The sequence below is a fragment of the Haliaeetus leucocephalus genome, unplaced genomic scaffold (assembly GCF_000737465.1).
Source record: "Haliaeetus leucocephalus isolate CR32 unplaced genomic scaffold, Haliaeetus_leucocephalus-4.0 Scaffold210, whole genome shotgun sequence".
NCBI classification, from domain to species: domain Eukaryota; kingdom Metazoa; phylum Chordata; class Aves; order Accipitriformes; family Accipitridae; genus Haliaeetus; species Haliaeetus leucocephalus.
The window spans coordinates 702,411-722,578 of NW_010972646.1; the positions used below are offsets into that span (position 1 = coordinate 702,411).

The 20,168-nt window shown below is 50.4% G+C and overlaps 1 protein-coding gene across 4 annotated transcripts in view; it reads left to right on the top strand.

Annotated features, from left to right (window-relative positions):
* Window positions 1-20,168, top strand: part of PAX5 (paired box 5) — a 135,091-nt gene that overhangs the window by 54,620 nt on the left and 60,303 nt on the right. For all 4 annotated transcript variants that reach the window (XM_010566428.1, XM_010566429.1, XM_010566430.1 and 1 more), the window contains one exon: window positions 19,518-19,647. In XM_010566428.1, coding sequence (XP_010564730.1) covers window positions 19,518-19,647 — 130 coding nt within the window. The remainder of the gene's footprint in view (window positions 1-19,517; window positions 19,648-20,168) is intronic.

Below are 20,168 nucleotides of genomic sequence, written 5' to 3' on the forward strand. Positions count from 1 at the left end.
CTGTATGATTAGCTCTGGTTCGCAAGGATGGGGTATGAACTCCAGCCCTTACCAAAGCAGTCATGTTTTACCTCTTTGGGGAGTCAAGCAAAGCTGTCATGATACTTAACCAAAGTGGAGAAGCTGTCTGGATCAATCAGTAAGGCCAAAGAAATCAATGAGAAAGAAAATACCGAGAATATTAGTGATGTGACTTCAAAAACCAGAGTTGTCTCTGCAATAGTTTGTCATTGTAAACCAAGACCTGCCTCTGGCATCTGGCTGTCCAGCGTGCTGCTGAACCCAGGAGCAGTGGTTTAGGAGCTAAGCCAGCAGTGGATGACTTAGTCAGCAGTCAGCAGTCCTGAGCTAGTTCTGTAGAGAAAATAAGGAGAAAAAAAATATGTTGATGGGCTGTGTGGGAGTGCTTGCCCACTGCTGCCAAACCCTTTCCTTTGAGTGCTTCCAACCTCTTTCCTTTACTTTTCCGTCTTTAATGTTTCCCTTAGTTCACCTGTATAAAATGGAGACTCATGAGTTATTTCTCACCTCAAAACATGTTGTGCTCTTGACAAGCATCATCTGAGTTTTCACATCTGCTGTAGGCTGTGCCTTCTATAGAGAGACCCACAGGGAATGAATACTTGTCTTTGGGGAAGGCCTCATCCAGTGCTGAGAGAGAAGGCAACCACTGGACAATGACAGGAAAATAAAATATCAGACAGTCCTTTGTTCAGAAACAGTGCCCACTGTGTGCACTGGGTGAGGCAGGGATCCCACTGTGGGTTTGTATAATTAAAACTGTCAGACTGTGTGCGTTGGGGGTCAGAAGTAAGGCACCTCCTATTATGTGCCTCATTTTGCAACCTAATGCCTGGCGGTGCAGCTGTGCATGCATAGGTGTGTACTCTGCAGCATGGGTATGTGATACCTGCACATGTAGTCCATTTTAGATTGGATATGAGGAAAAATTTCTTTGCTGAAAGGGTTGTCAGGCATTGGAACAGGCTGCCCAGGGAAGTGGTTGAGTCACCATCCCTGGAGGTATTCAAAAAATAATGTAGACGTGGCACTGCAGGATGTGGTTTAGTGGGCATGATGGTGTTGGGTTGATGGTTGGACTCGATGGTCTGAAGGGTCTTTTCCAACCTAAATGATTCTATGGTTCTATATAGAGCATGAGAATCGTTTGATGGCAGGTGAAGTCCAGCAGCTGGGAGCCAGGAAGCCTGCGGCTGAGGGTTGGATCTGCAAACGGAGTCAAATCCTCTCATGTCTCTATGTTACAGGGGAGTAACCAAGGCATAAAGTCTGTACTCTAGAAGCACCCTGGCCCACCTTCCCCTGACAGAACCCTGCTGTAAGCATGAGTTCTTGTAGAAAATGAACGCCTTTCCCTCACATTTGTGCCCTTTTGTGCTCATTTTTTCAAAATGTGCTCATTTTTTGAATTTTTTTCACAGCCCGTGATTGATTTGCACTGGCTGCAAATGTTCATGGAAAACTGATTTCATGTATTTTTGGGCACAGATTTGGAAAAACACATAGCGGTGTATTTTGCAACACCCCCATTGCGCTGCTGTTCTCTTCATGGCTGCTGGCCGCCAGCACTGCGCAGTTCTTTCATCGGCCGGGACAAAGCCTTATGGCTTGAACGTTGTGTAATCCTCAGGTCCCAGAGAAGGAAAGCCTTCATGATGTCTGCCTCCCGGACCGGCAGCAGTTCCCGTTCTCCACTCCATGCCTCCTGGTGTGCGTGGGGATGGGGTCCGCTGCTGCCTGGTGTGCCGGCTCTGTAGCGCAGTCCCCCTTGCCCATATGGAAAGCTGTTTGTGTTGCTTGCACAGCCGACATCCAGGCTTCCCTCGGAGCAAAGCCGGACTGACACAGGGAGAACACGGCTACGTCCGTGGCAAACCACCGTACTCCCACCTGGCCCCTGCCATAGGCAAAACCTCACCGTTCGTGGTCACCACACTGACAATTCAGATTTTATCCAGAACTGGCACTCATCCTGTGCCCTTCCTATGCGCAGAGCTGCTACACCAAGTGGCGTAATTTTCCAGCGCCTAGTCCATTAGGAGCATCCAGCTGGAGGAACGGGAGGTGCTGGCTGTACTCGGCAAGCCCCTCTGCGTGGCTGTGAGGTCGGTTGTCCTCCGGTGGCTTTTGGTGGCTGTGAGAGCGGGATCAATACCTCTACGGGGGAAAACTGTGGGATGAAGGATATACAGCAGGATCAGCTCGACAGGAGAGGCAGTGCATTAATTTCCTCAGAATAAAGAAGAGAATTATCTATGCTGGATTTCTGTCCACAACTGAAATGGATTCTCTTGTATTTTCAGCTTCACACATGGGTCCAATCGAATACTCATTGAAGCCAAGAGGAATATTTCTATTGACTTCAATAGACTTCAGATCAGGGCCATAATGAGGCATAACATGATGTGACCAGATTCAACGCTATGTAGGTCACCAGTTTAGAAGAGAACTGCTTGCCACTAATAGCAGATAATTCCCAGGCCCTTGCTGATGCTTTCCCATTGCTTTTAGCTAGAACTAAACTGAATACCTGTTCTTGTATTCACTTCTGGATAAAGTGTAGATATTCTGGGATTAGGTAGAAACCAGGCAAACATATACTAATATACATATTCATGACATGGAGTGCAGATAAGTCTGGATCTGGAGATAAGCACGGGCAGACGACATTTGGACAACTAATGAACCTGAAAAAATTACTAATAAATTGAAAAAAATTGGAAAAATTGCACAAGTTCAAGACCTGATTGCCCCCTGTTTCAGAGAGAGTTGTGATGAAGAAGTTCTCTGAACTGACCAAGAGAGGGGCATAAGTCCTTTCAAAAATCTTCAAGTTTTACTTTTATCTGGCCAAGTATTTGCCATCTTGGAAAGACTAAAGTTTGTTTTTCACTGTATGGAGTTGTGTTGGGCCGTGTGTCCACAGGAATGCAGCTCCTGAGAGCATTTTTCCTCCTTACAAATGTTGGGGTTTCGTCTTTGGGAGTAACAGGGAAAAGTGAGAAACATGTCAGGTAAAAGAAAAGTTAGAAAAAGTCAGTTAAAGCCAGGAAGCGTGACTCATTTTTCTGTTGGTGTGAATAGTACGTTTTTTCCTAAGGGACACTACATTTAGGTGGACGGTGGCTGCTGAGGATCTTCTTAATAAACCCCGAGACTTGCAATGAGAAATGCAAAGCTAATATTTGCTTGTATCTTCCCAAAATTTTATGCTGTCCCGCAAGCAGACAGCTCCTTGCGTGCAGGCAGGAGTCCGGCAGGCATCCGCTGCTGGGCTCGGGCACCCTGTGCCGTGGCAGAAGGCACCCTTGGCTCCGGTGGGCTGGCGGGGGGTGGACGTGGCGATGGGGGGGTCGTGGGGCACGGGACAAGTTTGTGGACAGCTGTGTTACCCCCGTGCCATCCCGCGCCAGCCCCTCTGCCGGTCCCACGCCAGCGGAGGTGGGAAAGGGTCGGCAGCTGGATGGGTTTTGCCGGTGCCGGCCGGGGGGGCAGTCGGTGGGTGCTGCCTGTTTGCCCCGGTTTTGGCTGTGCTGTGAGCCCCTCTGCCTGCAGAAACGAGAGAGGAGAGCAGGGAGCGAGGGCAGTTCTGTCATTTTTACATCTGCACCGCTTCCAGCTGAAACCTCCTCTGATCCAGTCTGTGGCTTTATTGGTGGGAGGGGAAGAAAAACAACTCTAAAATCCAGCCTAAGAGAGCACGTCAGGAGAGGAAAAACCTTCCCATATTTACTCTCAGTAGACTATTAAACAACACCAGGCTATTAATTTGGCTTTTGAGTCTTCACTAAAGCCTATAAAAGCGCACAGTTGTCAAATGGAGTTCATTTTAATTTCCTTTCAATCACAGTAAATTATTCAGGTGATAAATCAGCTGGGGCAGCCTCCTGGCTGTAATAGAAACCCTAATTCCTGGCTAATTATCCAGCCCATTGCTGCCAGCAGATCAATACCCCTACCGAATGGAAAGGGCGCGGGGTCTGGGCGGGCAGGGTGGCGGAGGGACGGCAGCTGGGAGCACCGGTGCCCGTGACCCCCGCTCCGTACGGGGGGCTGGGGGGGGGGGGGGTAATCTGTGCAAGAGCTCCCTCCTTCCCTCACTGCTTGTAAGGGAACGCGTCCCCCTCGGGGCTGCAAGGTGGGCCAGGGCGACCACGGCTCGTCCACTTGCCCGTCTGCCTTCGCCGTGCCGGGGTTCTTCGTGGGGTGGGAGCGGGGTGCGAAGCCCCCGCACGCAGGTGAGGGTGTAGGAGATGGAGCCCGCCGGGGGCTGGAGGGGATTTTGGCTCTCTCCTTCTCCGGGGTGACCCTGCTGCGTTTTTTGCCTCGGTGGGACGCGGCGCTGGCCCTTCGCTGCAGTTGTTCCGTCGGTTCCCGGAGTGCGGGACTTTGCTGGTGATCCGCAAGATAAGCCGTGATGGGGTGCTCGGGTGCTGTAGGAACGGGGTGCTTGCATCCCAGGCAGCACGTGTGTGCGCTGCGGAGATGGGCTTGCTCCTGGTGCTGCCCGTCTCTGCCAGCTGGTGGTTAAAACAGGCGGAGATGGGGAGAGTGTCCTCTGAGGGAGTCAGGGGCTACTCAGAAGGAGATCTCAGGCTGGTAGTGTTTTTTCTTGCCATGGAGTGCCTTTCAATAATGGTAAAATTTAAAGGGGTGTAAAAAAGACTGGAAAGGACCAGTGCTCAGCTGTGACACAGGGCATTTCACTGGGAAGGAGCAGCAGGTCTTTGGAGATGACGTTTGCACTTACCCCCATCTCCTTGCATGTTGCATCTCCTTGCGGTTGTTCAAGAGCTGCTCCGTGCACAAAGCCCTTCGAGCCCTGAGACGATGCTGCTAGCCGTGGCCTCTGGTTCACAGGGAGCCATCAGCTCCTGGTGAAATAACAGGTTATTCTGCAGAGGTGTCGGGTAGAGCTCCTCCATCTGCCGGGACCCCCTGGATGCTCTGGGGAGCTCAGAGCTCTGAACTGCCCTCGGCTTCTGGAGACTGAGCCTTCAGCACGTGGGACTTTGTGGAGGATCCCTGTTCCTGTTCACCGTCATCAGGATTGTCGCTTTTTCACATTACAGTGGTAACTGGGAGGGCCCAACAAGCAGCATGGGGCTAAGAGGTTTGTGCACTGACCGTCTAGGGAAGAACAATGTCACCGAAGGTCATGCTTTCTGGATGGAGAAGGCAAGTAATGGCTGGGGAGAAGAAAGCTGTTTCACCTGCAGTGCAGATCGAGAGGGAGCAGCCCTATGCAGTGACTTGTGCGTGGTGCTGCGGGGAGGCTGAAGCCTGCTCGGGACAGAGTCTCTCCTCTAAGCCCTCCATCCTTCCATTGCACCACTGGGGTGGGGAGGGGGGACGGGGTGCACCACCTTCTCCTTTGGCTCTGCCCTGTTTTAGGGTCAAGAAGGAGAAAAGAAACCTGCCATGCTGTTTCTTCCTGCTGAAAATCAACTTTTATGAGTAGAAAGCCTTTTCTTTCAGAATAGCAGCAGAAAGCACAGCTCCTTGGGCCAACACTTCCCATTTGCGTCCTTGCCCTCTGCCCTCCCTTGGAAGCGTTTTTTTGTGCATGAGCTTCTGAAGACTGCACAAAGTTCCCCACGTGTGCCGCCTTGTTGTGACATGTTGTGTTGGGTGGTGACAGTCACAGCAGACTGTTGTATGACACTGGGTATTTTGCGTGACAGTGAGGCTGTGGTGGCGGGGAGTTTTCTGGGGAGGGAGTATGACATGAGCCATGTATCCTGCTAACATCTCTCTGCATCAACATCATCTTTGCAAAGAGCACCCTGCAGCTGGCCTGGACACCCAGGTGTGTCTGTCTGAGCAGGGTCTGGAGTTGAAACATCTGGTCTTTGAGTAAGCAAAAGAGGTGGGAAGAAACCCAGGTGGGATAACCCAAGGGATGCCCGCTCTCCTGTCCAGGCAGAGAGCCAAGGATACCCCATGCCCCCACCTGAGCTCGATGCCCCTTCCAGTGGGTCCCTCCCTGCGGAATCGGCTGGTGACCGGCTTTCCTTCTTTGTCTGGAAGCAGCAGGCAGCCTGGGGTCAGGATTTCTCCTGCAAACTATTCCAGAAGGTGATACGGAGCGTTTCCAGGCATCGGCAGTGCCCAGCATGCGATGCCCTGGCAGTGCTGAAGAGAAGCTGCTGCCGCGGTTTCACCGCACGGACCCTGCTGTGCTGGCAAAGCGTGGAGGTACTTGTGGTCATGTAAGGAAACCCACAGGCTGCTTCTAGTCCTTCTGGCTCGCTCTCTCTCAACCAGGCTGCAGTGAATCGGGGCCTGAAGAAACGGACCGAAAAACAAACAAAAAAGAGCCACTGCCCCATGCCTGATACTTCCCTCTCCTCCCAGCAATGTCTGGCCAAATCAGTGCAACGAAACCAAGCTGGGGGAGAGCAGCAGCGCACGGGTCTCAGGGATTTCAGGGTGTATTTGAAAGACTGAAGCTCTCCCAGTGCCTTTTACTGTGTTGGAGAAGACCCAGCGATGGCCTGGGTTTATGCTGATTCTGCTTCCCTCCGAGTCTGCCGCATTGGGCTCGTCCCGCGGCTCACATGGCTTTGTCTGGGGACCACATCTGGCTCCGGTGGGGTAGAGCGTGGGTCCGTTTCATAGAATAGAATCAAAGAATCATAGAATCATTTAGGTTGGAAAAGACCTTCAAGATCATCGAGTCCAACCATTAACCATGCCCACTAAATCATGTCCTGAAGTACCCTGTCCACTCACTTTTTGAATATCTCCAGGGATGGTGACTCAGCCACTTCCCTGGAGGAGTCCTTGTCGCCTCCTCCCCTTGCCCCAGCAGGGAGGGGGAATCTGAAAATACCGAGGTAGACAACACCTTCACAAATTGCAGTGCATTCCTGGATTTTAACACCCCTTTTTTTTTCCTCCTGAGTGCTTTCAGATATGACCATATGTGAAAATACAAATTCCCGAGTTAAAAGAAAGGCCAGTTTTGCTGTGTCTGGAGCTCCAACATCTCCTTTGTCCTTGTCCCTTTTCTCTTTGCTCTGTGTGGATGCAGTGGGGGATGATTTTTTCCCCTGGGCAGGCTCCCCAGGTTGTGCACAGACTCATGCAAAGGGGGTGTCGGTGATGTGTGGTGTGGCCGGCCACCAAGTTTCATCTCAGCACTTTACACCAGCTTTACACCCGCAGCTTAGTGACGACAGTGGGACACAAAGTCCTGCAAGGGCGTTGGGTGATCTCCTTCAGGAGACTTGCCATGGCTTCTGTAAGTGTGGTACAGATGTGGGAAATTTAAGAAAAGCTTTCCCCTCTTGTCTTGCCAGAAGTGTCCACATTTCCTTGCAATTTGGCAGCTGGTTTTGAGTAATTGTATCTCTTTGTTCATCATGTGTTTTGCCACACATCGCTAATTTTTTTCAGTTTAGAGAGATAAACCAGGTCCATTAGGTCAGCAAGTTCTAAATAAAACCCCACATCTTTGTCTTCAGATGAGTCTTCCTTCCAAGGTTTCATGTCACCAGCAGACAGCTAATGGAAAGTCTGTCATTGCAGAAGGAGTCACAGACAGTACCCAATCAAACAGTGGACTCTGCCTGAGAGCTGACGAGCAGTGATAAACTGGCCACCGTCAGATTTTCAATATCACATCAAAGCATAATATATGAGTCAGATGAGTAGAATTATAGTCGCTCATGTAGTCTTTGTCCCTTTGAAAAATAATAGGGGAGTCATCCATGCACTTTACAGTGTGTACGTATGCGACGCTCCACTTGCATAGGAAAATAGATCTGGAATCGTCCTGAAGCTGGTTTTCTCTGTGGAGAAAGACAACGTCATGTAATGGCACTAGTTGGCCAAGATTATGTCATAGCAAAATTGACTGACCTCCTAGTGTCTGTGTTAGCCCTGCAAGAGAGGGAGAGACAACACACTTGCCTGTTGATTTATTTAATGCCTGACCTGCTCAGATTATATTTGAGGGGAAGGGCTTGCACCAACACTTGAAAAATGGAAGTTCTCTTCTTAGTCCCTGGTAAACGTCTGGATCCTGCAGGCTTTGAATAGTTTCAAATACAATTTCCACCCTTTGGTTTGGAAATCAGTGCTGTTTTACTCTCATTCCGTAGGCTTTCTCTAAATCTGTCCATCACTTTAACCAACAAAGATGGGTTTCTCAAAGTATGTTCCCTACACAACTAGTAAATACCTGGAGATCACTATGTGCTAAAGCATCTTAGAAGGAGCCAAACTCTTCATGGCAGTACGTGGTGGGAGTACAAGAGACAGGGGCGTGAGCTGACGCAGGAGATGCTCTACAGGGTCCAAGGGAGCAATTCTTCCCCCCAGGGACAGTCAGGCAGGGCAGAGGTTGCCCTCAGAAGTTATGCAGTCTCCATCCGTGGTGGTTTTCAAGACCCAGCTGGATAAAGCCCTGAGTGACCTGGTCTGGTCCTGCAGCTGGCCCTGCTTTGAGAGACCTCTGGAGCTTCCTTCCAGCCTGGATTATCCTACAACCTTGATGTCCAGCTACCTGCTGTTCATTCCAGCTGTCATGATATGACTTAGGGAAACTTTTGTACGGTTGCAATGGAAAATGTGAACAGCACAATTGGGTGGGAGAGCAGCACCCGGTTCACACAGTGTGCAGGATGAGATGGAGAGCTGTCTGGGATGAGGTGCCCAGGAGCCTAAGCAACCTGCTTAGTGCAGATGCTGGGTTTTCAGAAGAATGCCATGGTTTTGTGTTGCCGTTTGTTTAGGAAGGGATTGAATGAAACAGCCTGCAGAAGGTGTTGTATGATGACAAAAAGCAATTGTGGAGCTAAGCCACTTCCAGGAAAAAGGGCTAGTATCAAAATTCCTCTCTGCTCATACGAATAGTGGCTGCTTAAAGATCTGGTGGCAGCAGAAGTTGCTGAAATGAAAAAACCCACCCTACCTCTGAAAGGAAGCAGACTCTTAAGCTAAGAGAGCAGCGTAGCGTGTAGGGGGATGGTTTCAGCCCTGCTGCTCTCAGCTTGAACATGTAATTGAATAAGGGCAACCTCAGAGGGGCAGGGGTTTCCTCTGCTCATTCTCTGTGCCGCAGGAGTCCCCTCCAGGCTCAGAGTCAGTCCAGACTAGTCATATTCACAGATGTACGCAGAGGGCTGTGGGAGAACAAGGTGCTGGAGGCAGTGAGTGCCTTTCCGAAATGGGAGCTGGAGCTGCGCAGAAAAACTGCACGCATCAGATGCTGGTTTTGGCTAAGAGTGTTTGGCCAGTTATTGAGACCTGTCTAAATAATTAAAACACACAATGAAATAATGGATAAAATTAAGGCAGACGAGAAATTGTCATTAGATTATGTGGCTGATGAGTGGTTTCCAAGCATTGCCAAGTTGTGAGGCTTTGCACCAGTAGGAGTTTTTGTTGAAGGCACAGACCCCACATCCTTGTTTTTGTTCAGGCAAATGGTTGTTCTTGTGATTGTAGAGAAAAGTTTGAAAACATAACCCCAAATACACTTCTGGCGTAAGAACTGGGGCGGCTCTTGGGTGGAAGAGATGCTCAGGTCATACCAGCAGTGGGTTTTCTTCTGGTTGTCTGACGCTGTTTTCTTGTTGTGATATTTTACTGCGTGTGCAGCGCCTGGGCATCTCCAGCACAGCTGACGTTTTAGCAGCAAAATGATGATTATTACAACAGCACTGTGTTTGGCTGAACCTGTCTTTCCAACAGAGAATGTTTTGATAAAAACTGAAATGTTTCACTGAAAACTGTAATCTTTGATGATTTCTCTGCGTAGAAGGTCCTTTGCTGGAGCCTTTCATGATAGAAAGGAGGTGCAGAGCCTCCAGCAGTGGCAGGCTTTGGGTCTCATCAAACAGAGTCTTTTTACCTGGAACCAGCACCCTATAGTTACCCTGTAGGTACCACACTCATTGGTCAGCCTGCCTCTGTTCTGCTTCCTTTTCTTACACCCATGTACAGACAATTTCTGATGTTTCCAGTTGTCTTTTTCTGAAGCTGAGGAGCCTGTTTCCCTGCCCTGCTGACAGGCAGCGTGGACGGGGTGTTTTAAGTGCAGAAGTGGGTGTCTCTGGGGTGGGTGATGCTGTCCTGCTCACTCTGTCAGGGCAGACCCTCCTTCTCTGCCAGCTCCTTGTTCCGAAGCCTCCGCACTCCAGACCTGCTGCCGGTCAGGTTTGGTTGTCAGCAGGTCTCAGCTAATTAGCAAAGGGGAAAAAACAGCTCAAGATTCATCCCACGAGATTAGTGGGGTTCAGTGCCCATTTATCCTTACTGAATGTCACAGCAAAGAAATCACTGCATCGTTGCCCAGGTTTTTCCCCTGCCAGGCATTTCTGTTGACATGAAGCGCGCCTGCAGCACATGCAAAGGGGAAGGAGCGTCTCCACACCTCTGCGTCCCCCAAAGCCCTCCCTGGCACATCTTATTTGCTGCACAAAACACTCTGGTTAAGGGAACCAAGCCCAGGAGCGTTGCATTGCATTCCGTATGTGCATGGGTTGTTCCCCACAGAGACCGGTACCTGCTGCCTCCCTAACCCTATGCCCCTGAGGACTTGTACCTGAAAGTGCTTTGTAAATCTTACTAAAACAATGTTTGTGCTTGTATTTCTGGCTTTTCCATAAACACATTGTAATGAAGACTGGCTTGCAATATTTTGGCCCTTCCTGTTCCAGTTGGGTACAGGTGAAGAAATGAAAGAAAAACTTTGGAAAATTATGTTTATTTATTTGTTTTTGTGTTTTTTTTTAATGAGGTCAGTTCCGCATTGGGGATTTGATGGGGAAGTCAGCATTGTAGGAAAAGCTGCCGCCCTCAAAATGGAAAACAGAAGACTCCTGACCCTTGTAGGGTCACCAGGATCCCAGGGGCACTAACAGGAAAAGTGAAAGTCTTTTGGAAAACAAAAAAATGTGTGTTTGTGTCCAGCTTTGAAAGTGGCCTGAAGTTCAGGAATTTATGGGTTATTTGGATTTGTTCAGCTCGGACTTTGCAACATGCCACTAAACACAGCAAACTCCTTGGCTTTCTCTGTTGGCTTCCATCTGGGTGGAGATTCGGTGCACCTGGAGCTGCAGCAGCTGCCAGGACTTTGGCTACCTGGGAGGCTTGGTCCATGGCAAACGCTGCCCAGGGTATTTTGCCATAGGGTATGGCTTTGAAACCACTTTATTGTACACAATATGTCATATGATACAGAGAGTGTTATGAAAGGATTCTCGGATGGCATTTGTGAAATACTTTCAGATAGTTCATCTGAAAGCATTACAGAAGTACAAATGGTGTTGTTGCAAATTCACCCAAGACTTCTCAAGTGTCAGGAGCCGTTGTTAGGATGGATTGAAAATCTGGCAGTATTGATGTAAACTTCACGCACATTCTCAGCGTGCTTTCATACTTCTGCTTTGTGTATCTCCATAGGGAAATACTTGACTGTGCTGCTGGTTGTGTTTTCTTCCCTGCTCACCCATGCCGGGTGCTTCAGTGGTAGCAGTGGAGCCACTGTGATGGGTGATCGTCCATTTTCCCTCCTCCTGTGGCAGAAATTGTTATTGTTAGGGGTGAAAGTGTCCAGTTCCTGTCCTGAGAAAGAGCAGGTTTTAGCAATATCTTGTGGCAACGAGTGGCATAACGTGATGATGTACTGGATTTACAAAAAGCAAACTGCTTTTCCACCAGGGTGGGACGTGTTATGCTATATTTTAACTGTGTTACGCTTTATTACAGTTGGGCGCCCCTCTTTTTAGTGTTGTGTGTAGGATGGTGGAGGCTGCTGACAGAGCAGCGAGGTGGCCGGTCGGTTCGTGCTGGGCTGAGAGGAGCCACGGGCAGGAGAGCGTGGGAAGGAGGGGAAGAGGAGAAACACCCTGTGTGAATCCACACGAAAAGCTGGAGAGGAGCAAGCGAAGGGCTGCCCCAGGGGGAGGAGGAGGAGGAGGAGGAGGAGGAAGGCTTGGAGAGGAGAAGTTGGAGGGGGCTGGGGGAGATGCTGTTTCGGGGAGGATGCCTGCCCGGCCGGCTACGGTGCCGCTGTCAGGATGGATGTGCAATGCCAGCACCAGGCGAAGGCTCCTGCAGAATTTGTTGTGCCATTTCTGCATTCCTCAGTAGAGGAATTCCTCCTGAACTGGGAGGTTCTGGCATGGAAACAGTGGGAAGAGCCCATGCAGGGGCTGTGAAGGCAAGCCTGGAGCCTGGTCAGTGCTGACGAAGGCAGGAGGGAGCTGGGGTGAGTCGTCATTTCATTTGGTGTCCTGGAGGAAACAGAGCGTATTTATTCGGAGAGAGGAAGGAGCTGCTGGGGATGAATGTGCGATGATGAAACTTGCTAATCCTGGCAAAAGCAGAGGTCGGCTCTCACCACTGCTGTGCTGCTGCTGTTCATCCAGGCACTTGTTATTGGCTTGATGAGGCTAAAAAGTGGAAAGCCACCTTAGCTGCCCGGATTGTATGTGTCCGTTTACTTCCCTTGGGCTGGCCTTGCCATGATTTTCTATGGAGGCTTCTGCTTACAAACCAGAGGAAAAGAGTCTGCTGGCCCCCTCTGCCTCAGCGGGGCGACTAGGATTGCAACGGCTGGTGAAAATCTTGGTTGGAAAAGACCTGCAAGTGTCTGCGGGTCTTTGCTTTCTTCCCACCAGACCTTCCAGGAGAGGTTTGAGTCTGGGTGTGAGGAGCGGCCAGGCAGGGATTGGGGGGACTTAGGGGTCCATCATTGCCCCTGTACACATGCTCAGACACCACGCACACTATTCAGACCTTGCTTTTATTTAGTCTGCTACCTCTGACTAAGAAATAATAATAATAAAGAAAAAAGGGGCAATTTCAGCCACAAGCGTGGGCTGTTTTCTGTGCTGCTGTTTTGTGGGGTTTTGTTGTTCACCACGGGCAGCTGTGGTGCATGTGTGTGCGTGTGTGTGTGTGTGTGCACGGGTGTGATTTACTGGCCTGTGCAATGCCACATGTCTTTAAAATTACAGTGCCCATTTCCTGCTGAAATAATTTCTACAAAGAGAGGCTCCTATTACAGCAAGAGGAGCGTGGACGTCATGATTTATTATTATTTATGGTCCCAGGGCCTTGTTTATGCACGATGGGTTAGGTGCTCAGGATAGAAATGCCATTATGCAAATGACATTGAATGTCCTTACTGAGCCTAAATAATTTTTGTGTTGGACGATTAAACCTCATCTGTTATTGATATGGGCTGCAGTCGGGCTATTAAAGAGTCCCAACAGTACTTACTCCCAGTAATGGGAAAATTGAGAGGAAGAGGCTAAACAATTGCCTCAAGTGTGCTGTGATTGTCTGGTAGGAGTGGAACATAACGAACCCCCTGAATGGAAATCGTGTTTACTACTTAGGGATAAATAAAAAGGGAGAACATGCAATAAATTACGCTTTGTGATGTGATTCGGCACACCAGAGAATTTGCGTACTTTCAATTTATTTATTTGAATTTTTTGGGGGGACGAGGGGTGGTGGTGGGGTGGGTTGGATGTAGGTACTGGGAGCAGCCAGGAAGGGTTCCCGCGGTGTGTGCCCCCGGCCGGGCGGCTGGGGAGAGCCATCATCCTCGGGAGCCGCGTCGCCACCGCGCCGTCCGCTTTGACACAGCTGTGCGGTCACATTTTGATCAGTGTTGATAGCTTATGAATTCCAAAATTGACAAAATTTACAGAAAAATGAGGATAATCCATCTTCCTTAGCAGCCTGTCAGGAGCTGGCTATACTTCATAATCTTCAATTACAGATGCTATTTTCAGACATTTACATGCAGATATTAGAACAAAATGAAAATGAGAAACAAAGAGCGAATGGAAATGCAGCTATTTATATGTATAAAAGAAAAACAACAGGTAAATTCTAGGCATTTAGATTGGATTTGGGGGTCCCTTCGGAAAATCTGAGAACGGCTGTGTCCGCTTATGGATTGCACTGCGCAAATGTAAACCGTAGCATGTCGTTTCCCACATTCAGATAATCTGAAGATTGGGTCAAAAACAGGTCAGTTATTCTGACGTATGAGGGTAAATCTGTTCATGGCAGGGTGCACTAACTAATTCCCACTATCTTCAGAGGAATCTCTGGGGATGTGCACAATCCTAATTGGATTTGGGCTAAAACAAAGCACAGCTGTTAATTTTTTAAAAACATGTATGTTTTGTGAAAGGGAGATTCAGAAATATTCCATTTAAACCGAGGGAAGAATGTTGTACCACTGAAATCAAAGTTCCGTGCCCTGTGAGACAGCAAAGAGCCGGACGTTGCCGAAAACAAAGAGAAACTGGGGTTCAGCCCCAATTAGCTGTGTAAATAGGTTTTGCTCCAAAGCAGAATTGGTTTTGGTGGCCGCAGTGGGCAGCGCAGGGAATGTCATGTAAATTATGAAATGGAGAGGTGGCTGGCGGGCAGCAGCAGCGAGGCTTTGATGTATAGGTTTTCGGATGCCTTTCCCATCCGGGTCTGAGGCGGCTGAGGAGGAAGGTGTTAGGATGGATTTTCCATTCCCATAAAATTTCAGGGAGAGCAGCACCGGTGCCTGTGCGGCTGTGAGTGGCTCTGGGTTTCTGAAAGCCTGGGGAGATTAATTAGAGCTGCTTTGGATTAAGCTCTCCGAACCATATCTAATGTTACAAATTTCTTCCCTTTGTCAGGCTGAGGTGGGGGTTTCCATGGACAACCTGCCTGGTGTGCGCCAATTCTGCCTTTATTTAGTAATTTTAAAGTATTACAATGCGATGGCTTGGGGATATTAGGGATGAGGTCCGGCTTGCTGCCACCGTGAGGGGCGAGCAGGGAGTTCGGTGGTCGTGACCTGGGGGACAGCGCTGGCTTTTCGGAGACCTCAGATTAATGCATGGCTTAAACGAGGAGAAACGTTGTTTTTGGCAGCAAAGGTGCTCTTGCGCACCGTGCCTGTCGGTGCAGGCGGTCGGCGCAGGGGCAGACCAAGTCCCAAAGCCCCAAGCTGGCGCGTCGCCTTGATGGTCGGAGCCCCTGTCGCGATGCTGCTGCTGCTGCTGCTGCTGCTGCTGCTGCTGCATCCCCAGCAGTGCTGCGGGTCCGGGGGGGCAGCCGTGCCAGCGGCAGGAGGGCACAAGAGGCGTCGCTTCGTGCCTGCGTGATGTTTTTGCAGGTGTGATTCGGAAAGCTGAGCAGATGCAAAAAGCAACATGTGCGAGTCCCGGTGGGTGCTTGCCCCGTGCGGCAGACGCCTCTTTTCTGTCTTTGCTTGGCGCGGTCTCTCGAGAGGGGTGCGGGGTCTGTGCCCCCAAAAGGGACGGGGCAGGAGGGGGATGCATTTGTCTCCTGCCGCCTGGGTCGCAGCGCTGCCGCAGGGCTCATCCCAGCCTGTGGGACCTCCCTGAGTTTCCCACGCCGGCACCCCAGAACCAGGCTGTTTCAGGGAGCAGTCTTGTTTCCCCGCTGTGCATCTGTCTGTGTCTGCCACTTTGGGATAAAATTCCAGGTAAATCCCAAAGAGGAAGTTGCTGTGCATGTAGGGTGGGTTGGCCTTTCGGTGGGTTATGCTCAGGCATCTTCTCTAGGAAAAGCACAGGGCGAAGCCATCGATGGGCTGTTTTGCGACTCCACTGTAGCGTGGCAGGAGACAGCAGAGCCTGCCTCCTGCCACGCTACGTAAACTGCTTGAAAACGGTACTGAAACACTCTTGCACCCCTTTTCCCTCCATCTGCCCCCACCCCGGGGGGGGTAATACTTAGAAATGAAGCTTTTGCAGTGGAGGAGGTGAAACTTCTCCCAGCACAGAAACCTTCCCATTTGCACTCTGCAGTGAAGGCTGGCGGGGGACGGGCCGTGCAGACCCCGCTGCCCGTCGCAGGGGGGGTGTGCTGCTGCCCATGGGCGCGCAGAGACCACCCCTCTCCTCCCCACCCCAACTGGGCACCGTGCCTGCTGGGGGGGGGGGCCCGTGCCCAGCCCCCTGCCAGGCACCCAGGTCCCGTCTGCCCGAGCCGAGCGGGATGGGGCAGGGGGAGCACGTGAGACCCCATCTTGCCCCTTCTTCCAGTTTGTCCTTCTCGGTCTCTCCTTTTATATATTCCTCGTTTTCACGTGTCTGTGTTTTCTCTCCTCCATGCTATGGCAGTGGTGCTCCATGCTGATGAGACAGTGCGTGGTACAACCGCAGGCAGTCATTTTTCAGGTAATTTCTAGGGTACTGAACACCCGACTCTTGCTTTTTCACCTACCGAGCAGCAGGTCAGGCTTCCCACTGTGCAGGGAGGGACCCCTGGCCGTGCCCGGCCATCCCGAGCTGCTCCTTTGCCAGGTCACTCCATCAGGACTGTGTGAGGAGGTGGGGGGGTCAGCAGCGGTCGGGGCTGCCTGATGGTCCGGGCTCGCTCCGCCTGGGTGCTGGGAGCAGCGACGGTGGTCGGTGCATGGTCGGTGCGGCTGCCGGTGGCTCCGAGGAGGGATGTGGGCAGAGTCTTGCCAGGGCAACAGGGAGGCAGCTGGAAAATCCCTGAAAATCCCACTGTTCTTACCCCGGGAAAGCTTGTTGGGCCATTGCAAAAGAGGTGCAGCTCCTGTCGGCAGCAAGCTACTGGGACGAAAGCAGGGAGGGAGCCCAAATCTATTTCCCACACCTCCATCTCCTGGATCCCTACCCAGCCGTGGACTCTCCCTCCGCGCCGTGCCGGGCAGCCGTAACTCGTCCAGTCCCTCTGGTCTGCAGAAGGGTCTGCGGTTTGGGGCCGTCCTGCTGCAGCTGGTGAGACGGGGCCGTGCTGCCAGCGGCAGGACCGTGCTGCTGCACGTCACTCCATCTCCCGGTGACGTGGGTGAGGACGGGGTACCACCGTCCTGGCCCCCCCGTCGGACGTGCTACACCCTGATAGCCGCTTGCTTCTGACAAACTGGTCAGTCCCTCCGAGCTTGAAGAGCCAAGCTCGCGGTTCGTTGATGTGGTGGTGCTTCCAGATCGTTACAGTTAAGAGGTGAGACCTGGTCCTGCATCCTCCGAGGTCGGTTCCTCGGACCTGAGGAAGGAAGCAAGCTGTGGTGTTTCGACATCTGCAGCCTGCTTCGGACTCCCGCGTCTGGGGTTCGCAGCCAGGGGTCTGGTCCCGGTTGGGTTTGTGCGAGGAGCGGTGTCCTCAAAAGCCGCTTTTCGCTGTGGGCTTTCGACGTGCATGTGGCCGAGCCTGTGGCACAGCTGGATGCCTCCCTCCCAAACTGCAAGTGGCCAGCTCCCCCTTCATAAGCTGGAAGCCATGTTCATACCCTGCCTGTGGGGAGCGGTGTACTGGTGTGCCGTGGGAAGATACGTAGAAATTTTCTAGCCTGGATACGTTGCAGTTACAGCTTTCTTAGAGCAGCAGGGGTGAAATAAGGCATCCTTCCCCTGGGAGCGGTGTGTGCTCTTCTGCAGACATCAGAAATACCAAACAGCAGCGCCCAAGGACAGCTTTTTCCTCTGCTGCGCTGCCGGCCCATCCCATGCCACTCATGCATCGCCGGCTGCCCGGGATGTCCCTGCAGGCCTGCAGCCGTGCTGGTGTTCCTCCGGTGTCTTGTCAGATGAGGGCTTCGGGGAGCGAAAAAAATGCAGCAGTGCCGCTGCACGTGCACGTGGCCAGTGCAGGGGGAAGGTGGGGCTGCAGACGTAGGACAGTGTGTGGAGTGGCGTGGGAAGGCTGGAAAACGCACCTTGGTAGGATGTGGAATGAGAAGAAGGAGCTTCGGTTGCCCTTGTAGGAAGGAGGAAGGCTGGGAGCATCGCTGGCATCCTCTGCAGAGGAGGGATGCTCCAGGGGCTGTCCTCCCCAGGGTGCAGAAGTGGGGCTGAAGCAGAGGTGTGGGCAGCAGTGGTAGAAGAAGGGTGCTGGGTGCGTGAAGGTGAGGGAAACGTGAGGGCACGGAGGGTGTCAGAGGAGGAATAAGCTGAAAGGGCTGAGGAATAGGACAAATTTAATGCAAAGGTCAGGGAGGAGCATAGGAGACGGGTCACTGCTGAGAAGCCTTTGGTCCAGAGGACCCTGTAGCGCTGATCCGTGGGCCAGGTGAAGGGACAGGGTGGCCAGCAGCTGGTCACCGGCAAAATGTATTTGACATGCTCATCTGCAAGAGGTTTGTGTGGGGGATCCTTCAAGGTGACAGGGTGTGCTCATGCCTCGCACAGATTGCATCCTCAGAAGAAACATGCGTATTAACACAGACCTGCTAATACAAGGTTATCCATGTAAATTAACTTCTCTCTGAGTGAGAACTGAGCAACAGAGACACAAACATATATCTGACCCAAAGTGCTGAGCTCATGGCAAATACCAGCTTGTGTGCTGGGTTCTCAGACGCTTCCGAGAAACTTGCAAGAGGGAGAAAGACGTGCTCAATCAGATCAGCTTCTGTTTCCTCAAAAAAAAAAAGAAAAAGGTTAACTTTCTGATTTGGTCACTCAGAAGAATCACAGGGTCCTGGGTTGCCCTACATTGCTTCAGCTCTGCACAGCTTCTGCATTGACTTAGTCTGCAGAAATACAGTGGGAATCAGCCTCAGGGTGGGTGTCCTTCAGTTTATCTGTTCCTTTTGCTGTTTTTCACTTAAAGTTGTCATCGTCCAGTTGTTACAGGCATGATTATGATCTCACAAATAAGGGATTAAAACTTAAAGTGGCAACTTTAAGTAACAACAGGGAATGGAGAACTTTGAAAGGAAACTTCCCAGTTTTGTGTGAATGATCCTGACAATAAGAAATCATGGAAAAACGCAAATGAATATAAACTTTCTGCTGTGTACATGGAAGTCCTTCTGGATGTGTGGATTGGCCTCACCTGCTGTAGATTGCTGTAGCGACACGGACAGAAACAATCTGATTTCCGAGGACCTGCATTCATTTACCGTAGCTTCAGCTAATGAGATTATAAAATTCCCATGAGATGAGAGAGCATCCTTACAACAGTCAGGTGATTTATTTTTAAATAATTTGGATTTAGAAACAGTTGGCTACAAATTCATTCATTAAGCAAACACTTTTATTTATGTGTGCTTTATTTCTTGTGAGATGATGGGGAAATACAGCATTCCCAAGAAAAGGGGGGAAATGGGACACCTCATTCCCACCTGCTCGTTAGTGCATGTCTCTTGAAGTGCCACCACTGAAATAAGAAGAGTTCAGGTAAACCAGCACGAACGTTTTTCTTTAACAGGCAAGTAACTTGCACTCAGCATTTACAGCCCCCAGTTACTCTACAAGATTTCCTCTTTAAGTAAAGCCTTGTTACATGTTGATGAGTTTGGCTTCGGTTTTATAAAGAAAGCCCATTTTGGTGTTCTCTGGGAACATCGGTGATAAGCACAGACCCACTTATTGAGCATTTTGAATGCTTAACAGTCCTGTGTAAATGGATATTGCCTTTAAAACTGACTGAACAAAGGATTTTTGAGTTCTGTATTGCATCTACGTTTTGTCATACAGGCAAAAGCTCTTGAACAGTAAATTTATTATTGCTAAAATGCCTTTTGTTTCTTTTTCCAGGCAACTGAATACTCAGCCATGGCATCGTTAGCTGGGGGATTAGATGACATGAAGGCCAATATAACCAGCCCTACTTCTGCAGATTTGGGAGCGAGCGTTCCAGGACCTCAGTCGTATCCTATCGTCACAGGTAAGCAATTTTCCAATGCCAATAAGTGGTGTGAAGTGTGTGTGTGTGTGCATATTGCAGGGTGATGCCCTTTATGGAGGAGCTGTGGAGTCATTTGCTCAGAAAGTCTCTTTTTAACTGCAATTTCGTAGCAGCTGTGTTGCAAGTCAGGTGCATGGCTTGTGTAAATCAGCAGTGTTCACTTGGAGCCAACAGACGAAGCAGTCATCCCTCTTGGCTGGGAAGGGATATGTCCCCTCCACCCCAAACCTGCATCCCGAGTACCAACATGCAACCAAAAAACAGAATGCCTGCCTCTGCTTTTGGGCTTTGTTGCTCATTTTTCATAAAGGCACCTGGCATGTTTGACTGGATGGGGTTTTTATGACAGTTCAAACTAGCCTGAATTTTGGATGCTTTTGATTCCTATAAATGCTCACGTGTTGTATCATTTCTGGAATTGTAATTGTGCACTAAGTCTAAGCATTTAAATGAAAAGCAAAGATTGTTTGTTCAAGGAATGCAGCATCGTCTTCATTTAT